Here is an 18,956-nt window from a genome sequence, read left to right on the forward strand (position 1 = left end):
GAGAGAGACGAGAGAAGAGGCGAGAGAGAGAGGAGAGAGAGAGAGAGTTGACGGAGAGAGAGAGAGGAAGAGAGAGAGGAGGGAGAGAGAGAGAGGAGAGAGATGAGAGAGAGAGGGAGAGAGGAGAGAGATGAGGGTGGACGGGGAGAGAGAGAGAGAGAGAGACAGAGAGAGATGGGGAGAGAGGGTGAGAGAGGAGAGAGAGGGTGAGAGAGGGTGAGAGGGTGAGAGAGAGCGAGAGAGAGAGAGGGTGAGAGAGAGAGAGAGGGTGAGAGAGATAGAGAGAGAGAGAGAGAGAGAGTGGGTGAGAGGGTGTGAGAAATTAGAGACAAGCTGAGTGGAGGAGGGAGGCGACAGATGAGGCGAGGACAGAGAGAGGGATGGGTATTTGTGTGTAACTCACGTTGGCACGGGGTTACCCTTGGCCTCACATTCAATGATGATGTTATCTCTGGGATCAACAATGTAGTCCTTCAATGACTGTTTCATTATGGTGGGAGGCTGCTTCACTAGAGAGAGAGAGAAAGAGAGAGACAAAGGAGAGACAGAATGCAAACAGAGAGAGAAAGAAAAGGAGATAGAGAGAGCAAGATTCAGCAATATTGTCCGAGGAGGTGTGGTATATGGCCAACATATGCACAATGCGGAGTGCCTGGATACAGCCATTAGCCGTGGTATATTGGCCATATACCACAAACCCCCGAGGTGGGTTATTGCTATTATAAACTGGTTACCAACATAATTAGAACAGTAAAAGTAATTTTTTGTCATACCTGTGGTACATGTATACGTCTGATATATCACGGCTTTCAGCCAATCACCAGACACCACACAACCCCACAGCGCAGACGCGCACACACACACACACACACACACACACACACACACACACACACACACACACACACACACCATATCCAGGAGAAGTGAAGTGAGGAGGAGAGGATTGGGTTATGGTGTTGATAATGTGTATTCTCCCCTCCCTCTGTGCTCACTCTTATTTAATTGCCCACTTAAGCCAGATGATTCCCCACTGTTTCTCTGCCCTGGTCCACTTCTAGATCACTGAGCACCGGGAACTCATTCCGCTCTGTACTGTCACCACACATCTACCAGACCCAGCCTCGACTGTCAGACCCAGCCTCGACTGTCAGACCCAGCCTCGACTGTCAGACCCTGCCTCGACTGTCAGGCCCAGCCTCGACTGTCAGGCCCAGCCTCGACTGTCAGACCCAGCCTCGACTGTCAGGCCCAGCCTCGACTGTCAGGCCCAGCCTCGACTGTCAGGCCCAGCCTCGACTGTCAGGCCCAGCCTCGACTGTCAGACCCAGCCTCGACTGTCAGATACAGCCTCGACTGTCAGATACAGACTTGACTGTCAGATACAGCCTCGACTGTCAGGCCCAGCCTCGACTGTCAGATACAGCCTCGACTGTCAGATACAGGCTCGACTGTCAGATACAGCCTCGACTGTCAGATACAGACTTGACTGTCAGGCCCTGCCTCGACTGTCAGATACAGCCTCGACTGTCAGATACAGACTCGACTGTCAGATACAGACTTGACTGTCAGACCCTGCCTCGACTGTCAGATACAGCCTCGACTGTCAGACCCTGCCTCGACTGTCAGATACAGCCTCGACTGTCAGATACAGCCTCGACTGTCAGATACAGCCTCGACTGTCAGATACAGCCTCGACTGTCAGATACAGCCTCGACTGTCAGACCCTGCCTCGACTGTCAGACCCTGCCTCGACTGTCAGATACAGCCTCGACTGTCAGATACAGCCTCGACTGTCAGATACAGACTTGACTGTCAGACCCTGCCTCGACTGTCAGACCCTGCCTTGACTGTCAGACCCAGCCTCGACTGTCAGATACAGCCTCGACTGTCAGATACAGCCTCGACTGTCAGATACAGCCTCGACTGTCAGATACAGCCTCGACTGTCAGATACAGACTTGACTGTCAGGCCCTGCCTCGACTGTCAGATACAGCCTCGACTGTCAGATACAGCCTCGACTGTCAGACCCTGCCTCGACTGTCAGACCCTGCCTCGACTGTCAGATACAGCCTCGACTGTCAGACCCTGCCTCGACTGTCAGATACAGCCTCGACTGTCAGATACAGCCTCGACTGTCAGATACAGCCTCGACTGTCAGATACAGCCTCGACTGTCAGATACAGACTTGACTGTCAGGCCCTGCCTCGACTGTCAGATACAGACTTGACTGTCAGGCCCTGCCTCGACTGTCAGGCCCTGCCTCGACTGTCAGATACAGCCTCGACTGTCAGACCCTGCCTCGACTGTCAGACCCTGCCTCGACTGTCAGATACAGCCTCGACTGTCAGACCCTGCCTCGACTGTCAGATACAGCCTCGACTGTCAGATACAGCCTCGACTGTCAGACCCTGCCTCGACTGTCAGGCCCAGCCTCGACTGTCAGGCCCAGCCTCGACTGTCAGACCCTGCCTCGACTGTCAGACCCTGCCTCGACTGTCAGATACAGCCTCGACTGTCAGACCCTGCCTCGACTGTCAGACCCTGCCTCGACTGTCAGACCCAGCCTCGACTGTCAGACCCTGCCTCGACTGTCAGGCCCAGCCTCGACTGTCAGACCCAGCCTCGACTGTCAGGCCCAGACTTGACTGTCAGGCCCTGCCTCGACTGTCAGACCCTTCCTCGACTGTCAGACCCTGCCTCGACTGTCAGACCCAGCCTCGACTGTCAGGCCCAGCCTCGACTGTCAGACCCTGCCTCGACTGTCAGACCCTGCCTCGACTGTCAGATACAGCCTCGACTGTCAGACCCTGCCTCGACTGTCAGATACAGCCTCGACTGTCAGACCCTGCCTCGACTGTCAGACCCTGCCTCGACTGTCAGACCCTGCCTCGACTGTCAGATACAGCCTCGACTGTCAGGCCCTGCCTCGACTGTCAGGCCCTGCCTCGACTGTCAGACCCTGCCTCGACTGTCAGATACAGCCTCGACTGTCAGACCCTGCCTCGACTGTCAGGCCCAGCCTCGACTGTCAGACCCTGCCTCGACTGTCAGACCCTGCCTCGACTGTCAGACCCTGCCTCGACTGTCAAACGCAGTCGAGTCTATTTGTAGTGTATTTTAGGTTTAAAAAAGCTTAGCTTAGTAATTTTCACTTTGAAATGTCATACTTGATTTTCCCTTTGGAAAATGTATCAACCCCTACAAAAATGTCCATTAATTTTAATCCACATAATAATTCACATTACTGTTGCTGCAGGATTATTTGCAGGCTCAAATTGAGATCCTAAATCTGTACACTGACACTACACACTATCAAGCCCAGCCTCAAAGAAAATTGCTTGCCTCCCCTCCCATTGTACAAAATAGCCCCAGTTGAAAGAGATACTTCCTTGCCATGATGTACCAACATGGGAGAGAGGAACAACCGGTGAGTGAGTGTGTGTGTGTGTGTGTGTGTGTCATAAATCTTCTACAGAGTAACCACAGTTTTAAAGGGAATCGCCCAAGTCCTATTGGAAGTCCCCTTGCCAAGATACAAAAGCTTTCCATTAGAGAGAAAGAGGGAATTCCATCGCCCATTACTATTCTCTGTTTGTCCTCAGTTTGGGGATGCCGCCGGTTACCCAACTGTTCTTATGCACTACTGTAAACAATGGGTAACAGGCGGAGTCATCCATCCATTTGTGTTTCTATGGCAACCATACAAACACAGAGCTAGTTAATGTAAGTTGCTTCAGATTGGAAAATAAAACCTGCTCCTAGTAGGGCTGTGGCAGTCGGTTGACATTTTGTCACCGGTTATTGTGAAGCAAATAACTGCTGGTCTCACGGTAATTGACCGTTAATTAACATAAATACATTTAGCATCTCCTGGCTTCCACACACAGCCTACTGTCACGCCCTGACCTTAGAGATCCTTTTTATGTCTCTATTTTGGTTTGGTCAGGCCGTGAGTTGAGTTGGGCATTCTATGTTTTGTGTTTCTATGATTTTCTATTCCTATGTTTTGGTCGGGTATGGTTCTCAATCAGGGACAGCTGTCTATCGTTGTCTCTGATTGGGAACCATACTTAGGTGCCCTTTTTCCCACCTGTGTTTATGGGAAGTTGACTTTTGTTTATGGCACATGACCTGTAGCTTCACGGTTTGTTCTGTATGGTTTATTGTTTTTGGTCGGCGTCATTCTTAAATAAAGTAAAATGTACGCTAACCACGCTGCACCTTGGTCCTCATCCGTCAACAGCCGTGACACCTACAAACCACTGATGCAGACCTTTGGAACATCTACATTTAAAAAACTCTAATAAATCCATGTAATATAGCCTACACCTTCACAATAAATCCATTATTTATTTTAGACAGGTCTAAAGGTACATGATATGATTTTTTTTGGGTATATTTCAGAAGAACAGAATAGCATACTCCGAGTTGTCCTTATTTTAGGCCCTGATCTGGCTATTCGATATGGCTGTGTGTTACACTAGTTCATTTAGCAGACATGATTTGCTTAGAATTCCATGGCATTATTTTATAGTACGAAGAATACAATTGAACAAAGCTGAATAAAATAGGATATTTTCTCCAATATTTGAGGGAGTGCGCACATGCAGCTATTCTGTGTTGAGCTGTTAAGAAAGAAACAGGTACTCCACTATGCTTAATTTTGAGTTATTATTGTAACTTTAGTTGTTCTACAAACGTTGGGCTATATGTTTTGATGTTTAATACATTGTAAGGCTGTATGATGAGACATATTTGAAAAAAGCTGCCATGAAAAGCATGTTTTCTTTGCACAGGCTGTACACACTTCATCAGTCTCTCATTCACTATTTGACAAGCTCTTGATAATGCCTTGATTTTCCAGGTGGCATCACCTTTGTGTGGCCGTAATGCCTCCTAAAAAAGACATGCCTTTTGCGGCCAGTGGCCCTTGGGCTGATAAGGATGCGAAACTGTGCGCGTCATTATCGAATTCTGAGGAGCATATTGAAGATATTGGAAGAACTATCCACATTTACTTTTTGTCAGCCAACAAGATGAGTAGGCCTAACGAACAGCAAAAACACTCGCCTATCAATCTACTATCGCCAATAATACAAAAGTTAACCTATTATATTCTGTACGATAAATAAATATTCCAGACAGTCTGGGACAGTTGTGGGATGGGATAGATCCCAAAAGAATACAACCACTAACATCAGAAAAATGGTTTTAAGCAATGAGGCTGCCGCAACAGATCAGAACGTTTAGCTTAAAATGTTGATCAACTATTAGGCAATTTCTTCACATAAGTGCAGCAATGTGCACACGGGAGTAGGCTATAAGTGTGTATGTTCCATTAGCAGGAAAACACCATTCTCAAAAGTGACCACAAATGTGACTGTGCATTTTTATGATGAAAATGATCTTCCTCAAACTTGAAGCTCACGTGCTGCATATGTATGCCAGTTTGGCTCTACACCCATTGTGAAGCAGATTAATGTGCCTCATTTTAGAAAGTTATTTGGTCACTTTAGTTGTGATGCAAACCTTATCAAAACATATAGGCCAGGCTACATGAAGTGTGCGCCTATGATTTGAAGAAGTTGCAAAAAAAAAAAAGTGCAGTTTGCTGGGCATCATTCACAAGTGATAGGCTAATATTGTCACCCATCACACGATTATCATGCACCTGTCTCGAAACAGGGGCCGCTGAAAATAGCGAATGGAGGATGCTTTTTCCCGTGGTTCATTTTCATGCCAGCCAGGTGGGCTATACTCCTGTTGTAAAGAGAAGCAATGTGCTTAATATTAGGCAAGTTGAGAAATAAACATACGTAGTAGCCCTAGCCTATAGGAAGCTGATGGGATCCCCTCTGTTTTCTCATGCAATTGCATAGCCTATAGAGATGTTGCACAACATCAGCTCATGGGCTCTCATGAAGTGTTTCATTAGATTGGAATACATTTACATTTAAAGTGACTAGTAAATAGATCACTAGTCACTTTAAACAATACCTCTCTATATAATGCCACTTTAATAATGTCTACATATCTTACATTAGTCATATCATATGTATATACTGTATTTTATACCATCTACTGCACCTTGCCTATGCCGCTCGGCCATCGCTCATCCATATATTTATATGTACATATTTTCATTCACCCCCCTTTAGATTTGTGTGTATTAGGTAGTTTTTGGGAATTGTTAGATTACTTGTTAGATATTACTGCATTGTTGGAACTAGAAGCACAAGCATTTCGCTACACTCGCATTAACATCTGCTGACCATGTGTATGTGACCAATAAAATTAGATTTTATGTCAGAGTGCTGAGTGCTTCTAGAGTGCTGAGTACCCGGCAGTTAGCAAGTTTGGTAAGCTACTAATGATCATCGGTAGCATCAGAGCTTGGAGAAGCCTAATTACCGTGACTAAACGGTCATGTGGTTTTTGACTGCCATCATGCCTCGTGTCCGCCGGTGTGGCGGCAATACAGTCACCGCAACAGCCCTAGCTCCTAGTACTACACCATTATATCATTTACTGCTTTAAATGTGGGTTCAAATTGGTATTTTCATCCCCCATAGAGACAATGTAGAAACATGATTGAGTATTACAGCAGACACAATACACTCTAAGAAGAAAAAGTGCTATTTAGAACCAATATGTGTTCTTCCGCTGTCCCCATACAACCCTTTGAATAACCATTTTTTTCCTAAGAGTGAAGACAACCGACACAACAGAAAATAGACACAGTAGACACAATACAAAATATTACTGTGTTAATAAATAATACTTACAATCCTGCTGGATCTTTTCTGTTAGTCCCAAAGAGAGTGAGTGAGAGAGAAGGGCAGAGATAGAGATGTTGCAGGTGTTGTTAGTGATATTAGAGTGTTCATTGCAACACAGGCCTATAGCTAGAGCATGTCTACAGTGTGAAACAATGTTAATCACATACTGTAGTTACAGTTCTATTGTTATGGAGTAGGCATGTCATCAAATGTTATTCTACAAAAGTTATTATACTGTTATATCCATGTTTTGTATGTAAAGTACATTTTGTTACTAGTGTAGCATAATACGTTTATGGACTACAATGACTGGGAATATGTCCTGAAACAATGAAACAATGAGATGTAAACTTACCTGTTGATGATTCCACAACGGGAAAAGGTTGATTTTAAAGGAGGGAGCAGTGGAGAGAGGGAAAGAGAGATATGATTTTCATCTGCTAGAATCAGCAAGTTAGTCATTTTCTAGAACAGTACAGATGAACATAAAATACACATATATGTAATTATATTCCACTGCATAAATAATCGATCCCAAAACAGTACATTTACATTTATAATATATTTCATATTGTCTTCATGGCACTCTTTAGCTACCCTGTAAATGGCCATGGCTGACATACTGTCATTGGCATTACAGTAGTGGTCCAATGCTGTGTCTGATTGGCAAGAGCACATTCCTCTCTGGACTTACTGTCTTTATATGTACTAGTGAGTGTGTGTGTGTGTGTGTCCAAGGCTATGGGGGAACAGCTGCCTATAGACAGGTGGAACACCCAACCCCCACAGTTGTTTTATGATATTCATTGTGCCATATAGCCATGCCCATGCTGGAGGGAAAGAATATAATAGGATAACAAGGACATGACAACCATCATCAATAGAGGTCACCACTGGAAGCTGGGGGACAGAGGGTTGGGGGAGGGACGGGGAATGACAACAGAGATAAATCCATCTTTCATCACCTCACATTAGATACATTCAGTCCTATAGACAGCCCATGTTACCATTCAGTCCTCTCAGGTATAGCATTAAATGCACTGGGAGCACCAGAAGATTTGGGATAACCTCTCTGTGGTCTCTCAATGACCAGGGCTGATTCTCCCTCCCTCCATCCTTCTTAATATGTTTGGGAGACGTTGGAGGGTTATGAGGGTATTATGCATTTTACTCTGTGGGGGGGGGGGGTCTTCTCTCTCTCTGTCCCCCTCTCTCTCCCTGTTGTGTGTGTGTTGGTGAGTCCTCTGTCTGACACTAATTAATAGAGCTTTCTGAGGCCAAGTTCCTCGGCATACACATCACAGACAAACTGAATTGGTCCACTCACACAGACAGCATCGTGAAGAAGGCGCAGCAGCGCCTCTTCAACCTCAGGAGGCTGAAGAAATTCGGCTTGTCACCAAAAGCACTCACAAACTTCTACAGATGCACAATCGAGAGCATCCTGGCGGGCTGTATCACCGCCTGGTACGGCAACTGCTCCGCCCTCAACCGTAAGGCTCTCCAGAGGGTAGTGAGGTCTGCACAACGCATCACCGGGGGCAAACTACCTGCCCTCCAGGACACCTACACCACCCGATGTTACAGGAAGGCCATAAAGATCATCAAGGACATCAACCACCCGAGCCACTGCCTGTTCACCCCGCTATCATCCAGAAGGCGAGGTCAGTACAGGTGCATCAAAGCTGGGACCGAGAGACTGAAAAACAGCTTCTATCTCAAGGCCATCAGACTGTTAAACAGCCACCACTAACATTGAGTGGCTGCTGCCAACACACTGACACTGACACTGACTCAACTCCAGCCACTTTAATAATGGGAATTGATGAGAAATGATGTAAATATATCACTAGCCACTTTAAACAATGCTACCTTATATAATGTTACTTACCCTACATTATTCATCTCATATGCATACGTATATACTGTACTCTATATCATCGACTGCATCCTTATGTAATACATGTATCACTAGCCACTTTAACTATGCCACTTTGTTTACATACTCATCTCATATGTATATACTGTACTCGATACCATCTACTGTATCTTGCCTATGCTGCTCTGTACCATCATTCATTCATATATCCTTATGTACATATTCTTTATCCCCTTACACTGTGTATAAGACAGTAGTTTTGGAATTGTTAGTTAGATGACTTGTTGGTTATTACTGCATTGTCGGAACTAGAAGCACAAGCATTTCGCTACACTCGCATTAACATCTGCTAACCATGTGTATGTGACAAATACAATTGGATTTGATTTGATTTTGAAAGGAGTATAAAGAGACATTGAGGGTGCTGTAGAGGGTAGATGAGGTGGAGACTACAGAGGTGATGACAGCTGATGGCCGTGTGTGTGAGGTCGAGAATAAGTAGTGTGCAGGTGTGTTTGACCGCCAAATAGCAGGTGCCCATGGCACTTTATCCCGATCAAATCATTTTCATAACACCACTGTGAGACATTCACAGCTATTATTCTCCTTTATGAAAAAAACCAAGAGAGAAAGGAGAGAGAAAAGGTCTCCTTTCCTTTGTCTCTTACTTTCATATTCACACTGGAGTCAGTCCAATGGGAGGCACAAGCTTTTATACATGTTAGAATGGCCTGGTATATGTATGTATGTATTGATGTTTTGGTTGAAATCTGACAAACTTTTACAGATGCACAATCGAGAGCATCCTGTCGGGCTGTATCACAGCCTGGTACGGAAACTGTACCGCCCTCAACCGCAAGGCTCTCCAGAGGGTGGTGCGGTCTGCCCAACGCATCACTGGGGGCAAACTACCTGCCCTCCAGGACAGCTACAGCACCCGATGTCACAGGAAAGTTTTAAAAAATCATAAAGGACAACAACCACCCGAGCCACTGCCTGTTCACCCTGCTATCATCCAGAAGGCCAGGTCAGTACAGGTGCATCAAAGATATTGAGAAACAGCTTCTATCTCAAGGCCATCAGACTGCTAAACAGCAATCATTAACTCAGAGAGGCTGCTGCCCACATTGAGACCCGATCACTTCACACTTTAATAAATGGATCACTAGTCACTTTAAACAATGCCACTTTAAATAATGCCACTTTAATAATGTCTACATATCTTACATTACTCATATCACATGTATATACTGTATTTTATACCATCTACTGCACCTTGCCTATGCCGCTCAGCCATCGCTCATCCATATACAGAATTTATATGTACATATTCTTATTCACCCCTTTAGATTTGTGTGTGTTAGGTAGTTGTTGGGAATTGTTAGATTATTTGTTGGATATTACTGCACTATTGGAACTAGAAGCACAAGCATTTCGCAACACTCGCATTCACATCTGCTAACCATGTGTATGTGACCAATAAAATTAGATTTGATTCGAAATGTTGATTTGAAATGTTGATTTGATTTGAAATCAATGATGGGTAGTCAGAGTTGAATGGTTATGAGAAGATAGAGCCACCGTAGTCAGCCATACACAATTCATAATTCAGTTGGTAGAATGTACACTCGACTATAGTTAAACCATGCAGAAATATCTTTAGATCATATGGATGGACTGAACATATTCACTGGGTAACACATCAATATGTGCGAGTGTGTGAGTGTAAGTGTATGTGTGTGTGTGTGTGTGTGTGTGTGTGTGTGTGTGTGTGTGGTGTGTGTGTGTGTGTGTGTGTGTGTGTGTGTGTGTGTGTGGTGTGTGTGTGTGTGTGTGTGTGTGTGTGTGTGTGTGTGTGTGTGTGTGTGTGTGTGTGTGTGTGTGTGTGGGATGGAGGATGTTCAGAGAGATGAGTGTATGTGAGCTCAGTTCTAATGTTAAGAGATATCACTTTTCATGAAGCTGGATCTGCAGATGCAAAGACAGGATAACTGTGTTGTGTTTTACATAGAGTATACACTGTACATGGAAATATAAATCACTTCATTTCGTATGCTTTTTTCCTGAAGGTCCATCTGTAAACACCAATAGGTTAGTAAGGTTAGTAAGGGATGTGGCATTGTTTTCTTCATTTTTTTGTTCACTGTCCTTCAATTCCAAAACCATTGTGTGGGTCACCGGTATCCAAATTGTATGAGAACCAAAGGGTTACGATAAAATATATATTATAAAACAATGTTTTGACTGATTTCATGTGTTTACGATTTGATTGATGGACTTACGATCAAGAGGAACCTCGATAGCAGACATTTCTTGCCACAGCAGCAGGAGCAACGACATGACAGACAGGACCCAAGGCCCGCCTTGCACCAACATCTCTCTCCTCTGATTGGCTCTCCTCTCCTGTCACAACTCCTGGTTGGCTCCTGATACGGCTCTGACCTATCAGAGACAGAGAGATGTGTTTTCAGTATGTGTGGCTGGCCTACATCAGCAGCTGAGGCCCTTACTCCCCAGAGAGAGCTACCCAGAGACAATGAAGACATCACACAGAACAGTTCCACCTCTCCTCCAATCATCCACTCCCCCATTACCCCAAACCAGTATCAGAACCCCAAGCCCAGGACTACTCATCTCCCTCCTTCTCCTAATGACCCCAGACCTTCAGATCCCCATTCCTCCATTCCTCCAGACCACAAGACCTCCAAACCCAGAGTACCAGAGCGCAGACCAGGGTACCATCCCAGTCTACTAACCCCATACACTCTGCCGACTAACCCCGTACACCCTGCCTCAAAAATCCACAGCCTGCCTCCTAAATCCACACACCCAGTCTACTAACCCCACACACCCTGCCTCCTAACCCCACACACCCTGCCTACTGACCCCATACACCCAGTCTACCAACCCCATACACCCAGTCTACTAACCCCACACACCCTGCCTCCTAACCCCATACACCCTGCCTCCTAACCCCATACACCCTGCCTACTGACCCCATACACCCTGCCTACTGACCCCACACACCCTGCCTACTGACCCCATACACCCTGCCTACTAACCCCATACACCCAGTCTACTAACCCCACACTCGCTGCCTCCTAACCCCATACACCCTGCCTACTGACCCCATACACCCTGCCTACTAACCCCATACACCCTGCCTATTAACCCCATACACCCTGCCAACTAACCCCATACACCCTGCCTACTAACCCCATACACCCTGCCTACTAACCCCATACACCCTGCCTCCTAACCCCATCCAACCTGCCTCCTAAATCCATACACCCAGTCTACTAACCCCATACACCCAGTCTACTGACTCCATACACCCAGCCTACTGACCCCATACACCCTGTCTACTGACCCCATACACCCTGCCTACTGACCCCATACACCCTGCCTACTAACCCCATACACCCTGCCTACTAACCCCATATACCCTGTCTACTGACCCCATAAACCCTGCCTACTGACCTCCTACACCCTGCCTACTAACCCCATACACCCTGCCTACTAACCCCATATACCCTGCCTACTAACCCCATATACCCTGTCTACTGACCCCATACACCCTGCCTACTGACCCCATACACCCTGCCTACTAACCCCATACACCCTGCCTACTAACCCCATATACCCTGTCTACTGACCCCACACACCCTGCCTACTAACCCCATACACCCAGCCTACTAACCCCACACACCCTGCCTACTAACCCCATACACCCAGCCTACTAACCCCATACACCCAACCTACTAACCTCATACACCCTGCCTACTGACCCCATACACCCTGCCTACTAACCCCATACACCCTGCCTACTAACCCCATACACCCTGCCTCCTAACCCCATCCAACCTGCCTCCTAAATCCATACACCCAGTCTACTAACCCCATACACCCAGTCTACTGACTCCATACACCCAGCCTACTGACCCCATACACCCTGTCTACTGACCCCATACACCCTGCATACTGACCCCATACACCCTGCCTACTAACCCCATACACCCTGCCTACTAACCCCATATACCCTGTCTACTGACCCCATACACCCTGCCTACTGACCCCATACACCCTGCCTACTAACCCCATACACCCTGCCTACTGACCCCATACACCCAGCCTACTGACCCCATACACCCAGCCTACTAACCTCATACACCCTGCCTACTAACCCCACACACCCTGCCTACTAACCCCACACACCCTGCCTACTAACCCCATACACCCACCCTACTAACCCCATACACCCAACCTACTAACCTCATACACCCTGCCTACTGACCCCATACACCCTGCCTACTGACCCCATACGCCCAGCCTACTAACCCCATACACCCAACCTACTAACCTCATACACCCTGCCTACTGACCCCATACACCCTGCCTACTGACCCCATACGCCCAGCCTACTGACCCCATACACCCTTCCTACTAACCCCATACACCCTGCCTACTAACCCCATACACCCTGCCTACTGACCCCATACACCCTGCCTACTGACCCCATACACCCTGCCTACTGACCCCATACACCCTGCCTACTGACCCCATACACCCTTCCTACTAACCCCATACACCCTGCCTACTAACCCCATACACCCTGCCTACTGACCCCATACACCCTGCCTACTGACCCCATACACCCTGCCTACTGACCCCATACACCCTGCCTACTGACCCCATATACCCTGCCTACTGACCCCATACACCCTGCCTACTGACCCCATACACCCTGCCTACTGACCCCATACACCCTGCCTACTGACCCCATACACCTAGTCTACTAACCCCATACACCCAGCCTACTAACCCCATACACCTAGTCTACTAACCCCATACGCCCAGCCTACTAGCTCCATACATCCTGCCTAACATAGCCCAGTTGGTCCCATGTAGCTCAGTTGGTAGGGCATTGTGCTTACAATGCCAGGGTTGTGGATTCAATTCCCATGGGGGACCAGTATGAAAAAAGAATGAACATGTATGCACTCACTACTGTAAGTCACTCTGGATAAGAGTGTTTGCTAAAGGACTAAAACGTCAAAAAAAAATACGTAGCAGGTGTAAAATAAACACCTGAAACTAGATCACTGACATACATACAAAAGTTTGAAACTAGATCACTGACATACAAAAGTTTGGGAGAGGTGCACTGTTCAATTAATACAGTAAATAGATTTAAGATGGAGTGTCAATGAATGAAAGTCAATGAATGGAGGAACATATAATGCTCCACCCAGCAGATGTTATGCTGCGTCATGTGATCCCTTCACAAAGTCAGGGTATGAGTTCAGAAATGGGCCTATTTTCCTCAAAAGTACGTTATGTCACAATTGCAAAGCCTTATAATATTACAGAGAACAAGCTCATTATCTCACATCTCGGAAAATATTTGTAATGTTTGGTTTTTGAGCTAGCGCCCAATTGATTCCCATTCCCTCCTTGAAGGAGAGCTCTCTTTGTCCCAGAATTGTGGCCCATTGGCGCTGCATAGGCAACATACACAATGGTTGGTAATATGATTCCAAACGAGTTTCCCATCTCCTCAAAAGTATCTCTTTTTCCACTTTCCCTGAAAACTTGAACATCCGGTTGTTGGTGACTCAGCAGAGGCTATCCAAACCCAGACCATTAACCAGTGCTGCAGACTGAGATAAAGAGCCAGACATGTGTAAAGAACCAAACTCAATCACACAGCAGCTGAAGACACTGACCAATTAACATTCACCTCCACTTCAACAAACTAAATCCATGGCAAAATACCAAAAACATTGTATTGTTTTGTTGCATCTCCTACATCAAAGGTACAGTGCATTCGGAAAGTATTAAGACCCCTTCACTTTTTCCTCATTTTGCTACGTTACGGCCTTATTCTACATTATGGCCTTATTCAATCTACACACAATATCCCATAATGACAAAACAAAAACATTATATACTTTTTTGCAATATAACTTATGTAAATAATACATTTACATAAGTTTTCAGACCCTTTACTCAGTACTTTGTTGAAGCACCTTTGGCAGCGATTACAGCATCAAGTCTTCTTCTGTATGACGCTACAAACTTGGCACACCTGTATTTGGGAGTTTTTCCCATTCTTCTCTGCGGAACCTCTCAAGCTCTGTCTGGTTGGATGGGGAGTGTCGCTGCACAGCTATTTTCAGGTCTCTCCAGAGATGTTCGATCGGGTTCAAATCCAGGCTCTGGCTGGACCACTCAAGGACATTCAGAGACTTGTCCCGAAGCCACTCCTGCATTGTCTTGGCTGTGTGCTTAGGGTCGTTGTTCTGTTGGAAGGTGAAGCATTGCCCCAGAGCGAGGTCCTGAGCGCTCTGGAGCAGGGTTTCATCAAGGATCTCTCTGAACTTTGGTATTGATCATATTTTCCTCGATCATGACTAGTTTCCCTGTCCCTGCCATTGAAAAACATCCCCACAGTATAATGCTGCCATCACAATGCTTCACCGTAGGGATGGTGCCAGGTTTCCTCCAGGCGTGACACTTGGCATTCAGGCCAAAGAGTTCTATCTTGGTTTCATCAGTCCAGAGAATCTTGTTTCTCATGGTCTGAGAGTGTTTATGTGCCTTTTGGCAAACTCCAAGTGGGCTGTCTTTTACTGAGGAGTGGCTTCCGTCTGGCCACTCCACCAAAAAGGCCTGATTGTTGGAGTGCTGCAGAGATGGTTGTCCTTCTGGAAGGTTCTCCCATCGCCACAGAGGAACTCTGGAGCTCTCTCAGAGTGACCATTGGGTTCTTTGTCACCTCCCCAGACCAAGGCCCTTGTAAGGACAGATACTGGGAGACAAAAAGCAAATACAGGGAGTGAAAATGTAATAAACAACAGACAGGAAACAGAAGGGCAATCAACAAAGTGAAGAAGTCCAGGTGAGTCCAATGACGTTGAACTGTGTAATGATAACAGGTGTGCGTAATGATGGGCAGCCTGGCACAGAGAGGGGGAGTAGGAGCAGGAGTGACAGTACCCCCCCCAGAGCCGCCACCCGGCATCCCTCCTAGGCGAGCCTGACAGACTGGCCGAGATGTAGTCGAACGTGGCGGCTGAGGCGTGGGAGCCCGACGAGGCAGCTGAGGCGTGGGTGCCCGACGAGCTGGCTGAGGCGTGGGAGCCCGACGAGCCGGCTGAGGCGTGGATCTGTGCCTTGACACAATCCTGTCTCTGAGCTCTACGGACAATTCCTTCAACCTCATGACTTGGTTTTTGCTCTGACACGCACTGTCCACTGTGACCTTATATAGAAAGGTGTGTGACTTTCCAAAACATGTCCAATCAATTGAATTTGCCACAGGTGGACACCAATCAAGTTGGAGAAACATTTCAAGGATGAACAATGGAAACAGGAATCACCTGAGCTTAATTTCGAGTCTCATAGCAAAGGGTCTGAGTACTTATTAAAGGTTGACCGATTATGATTTTTCAACGCTGATACCAATACCGATTATTGGAGGACCAAAAAAAGCTTTTGTTAAATCATCCCCCATTTGGCGAAGGTTGCTGTCTTTGTTAGGAAGAAATGGTCTTCACACAGTTCGCAATGAGCCAGGCGGCCCAAACTACTCCATATACCCTGAATCTGTTGCACAGAAAGCAAGAGAAGTGAAACAATTTCCCTAGTTAAAATAAATTAATGTTAACAGGCAATATTAACTAAATATGCAGGTTTAAAAATATATACTTGTGTATTGATTTTTATAAAGACATTAATGTTTATGGTTAGGTACACATTGGTGCAACGATGGTGCTTTTTTCGCGAATGCCCTTGTTAAATCACCCATTTGGCAAAGTAGGCTTTGATTCAATAATAAATTAACAGGCACCGCATGGATTGTATGCAACGCAGGACAAGCTAGTTAAACTAGTAATATCATCAACCATTTGTAGTTAACTAGTGATTATGTTAAGATTTATTGTTTTTTATAAGGTAAGTTTAATGCTAGCTAGCACCTTACCTTGGCTCCTTGCTTCACTCGCATAACAGGTAGTCAGCCTGCCACGCAGTCTCCTCGTGGAGTGCAATATAATCGGCAATAATCCAAAAATGCCGATTACCGATTGTAATGAAAACGACCTCTAGTACTTATGTAAATAAATATTTAAAATCATTCATAAATAATAATACATATTTTTAATACTTTTGCAAAAATCTCTAAAACCTGGTTTTCGCTTCGTCATTATTGGGTATTGTGTGTAGATTGATGAGGAAAAAAAATATTGTATCCATTTTAGAATAAGGCTGTAACATAACAAAATGTGGAAAAGGTCACGGGGTCTGAATACTTCCCGAATGCACTGTACCTGTAGAATTATTACTCAAATAAGTCACTCCAAATCCTCCTGCCAAGAAAAATTATTAGGAAACTAACTTGAATATCAGCTATATATACTTGGCAGAAGCTTACTTTAAAAACAGTACTTATGATAAAGTACAGTATTTCAATGGGGATAGTTAACATGGGTTTTCTTTAACAAATTGCCTTGGTTTAACAAATGGAGGAAAACATGCATAATTTAGAGAGTTATTCTGTATAATAGTCTCATTTACCTTAGCATGTTAGGTTTTAGCTTCATTTATGCTACCGTCGTTATCTGTATTTGTTATGATGTGCATGGTGACAAAAATTAGACCGCTTCCTCAAATCCACTTCCAACGCTTTTTGAAAAGTTACTACTGAGAACACACACGCACGCATACATACACACACATACACACATTTATTCTTAAGTCACACATAAAAGACCACAGGCTAAACACACAACAGAGTGCACACATGAACAGAATCCACAGCATCTACTTCCCTGTCAGCAGATCAGATAGCAGATAATAGCAGTTACTGTGCTAGCTTTCTGAACCACAACCTAGCCACAACGCCGCCATCTTTACACTTCCTTATGGAATTGAGATAAAGAACAACATGTTTGGCTCAACAATGTAGATGGCCAGAGAGCAGAACCAGATCTGAAATCACTGGTTAACCAGGTTAGGCAGAACCAGCCATGGGCTACCTACCATTTTGGAACACTCGTGTGGACAACAGGGAGACTTGTCTACACTAACCCTTCTGCTCTCTAGAAGTTAAACCGATTCAAGGCCTTCTCCTGTGATCCAACATTAGTGAAGTCGACTCTTGTCAAGATGGGTCTTTATGCCTCTGGTGTGGAGGACAGAAGGAAAGACAAACACAACTACACTCGTTGGGTTGATTCTGCACTCTGCTAAGAAGTGTTTGGACAGAGAAGAGCAGAAGAGCCTGAGTGTTGCCTAAGTGTGTGACTGCCCTGTGTCACGTATGGCATGCTGTTTATTCTTATTCACACACACACACACCAGTAGGGCAAGCAGCAGGGTAGCAGTACTGCAGGTTTCAACCCGAAACCCCAGTAATAGAACTAGTACTGAGCTGATTGTTGTGAAGCCTCTTTAAACTCCTGGATATGTACTGGGTCACATGTGTTTGTGCTAGGTGACCTAGCAGCTTTCAGCCCAAGCTGAGCCAAGCAAAACCTCCTGCCAACAGTCCTAGGGGCTCATTCTGACTCTGTGTGTGTGTGTGTTTTCTTTCACTTTCTTTCATGTGTGCTGCCATAAGTGTGCTAGACATATAGAGAGTCTCTCTCTATACGAGGATCATTACTAATGTAGAGTCTCTATCTATACGAGGATCATTACTAATGTAGAGTCTCTCTCTATACGAGGATCATTACTAATGTAGAGTCTCTCTCTATACGAGGATCATTACTAATGTAGAGTCTCTCTCTATACGAGGATCATTACTAATGTAGAGTCTCTCTCTATACGAGGATCATTACTAATGTAGAGTCTCTCTCTATACGAGGATCATTACTAATGTAGAGTCTCTATCTATACGAGGATCATTACTAATGTAGAGTCTCTATCTATACGAGGATCATTACTAATGTAGAGTCTCTCTCTATACGAGGATCATTACTAATGTAGTCTCTCTCTATACGAGGATCATTACTAATGTAGAGTCTCTCTCTATACGAGGATCATTACTAATGTAGAGAGTCTCTCTCTATACGAGGATCATTACTAATGTAGAGTCTCTCTCTATACGAGGATCATTACTAATGTAGAGAGTCTCTCTCTATACGAGGATCATTACTAATGTAGAGTCTCTCTCTATACGAGGATCATTACTAATGTAGAGTCTCTCTCTATACGAGGATCATTACTAATGTAGTCTCTCTCTATACGAGGATCATTACTAATGTAGAGTCTCTATCTATATGGGGATCATT

General features: G+C 45.4%; 1 protein-coding gene across 8 annotated transcripts in view; it reads right to left on the minus strand.

Moving 5' to 3' along the window:
- The window catches only part of LOC109891615 (neurofascin), a 143,992-nt gene that overhangs the window by 55,024 nt on the left and 70,012 nt on the right, over positions 1-18,956 (minus strand). For 6 of the 8 annotated variants that reach the window (XM_031825467.1, XM_031825471.1, XM_031825469.1 and 3 more), the window contains exons 2-4: positions 10,944-11,103; positions 6,789-6,806; positions 404-509 (exon numbers count right to left, since the gene is read on the minus strand). In XM_031825467.1, coding sequence (XP_031681327.1) covers positions 404-509; positions 6,789-6,806; positions 10,944-11,037 — 218 coding nt within the window. In that variant the 5' untranslated portion in view covers positions 11,038-11,103. The remainder of the gene's footprint in view (positions 1-403; positions 510-6,788; positions 6,807-10,943; positions 11,104-18,956) is intronic. The other 2 variants (XM_031825472.1, XM_031825468.1) reach the window with 1 other exon arrangement.

The sequence above is a fragment of the Oncorhynchus kisutch genome, linkage group LG5, assembly GCF_002021735.2.
Source record: "Oncorhynchus kisutch isolate 150728-3 linkage group LG5, Okis_V2, whole genome shotgun sequence".
In the NCBI taxonomy this organism is placed as follows: domain Eukaryota; kingdom Metazoa; phylum Chordata; class Actinopteri; order Salmoniformes; family Salmonidae; genus Oncorhynchus; species Oncorhynchus kisutch.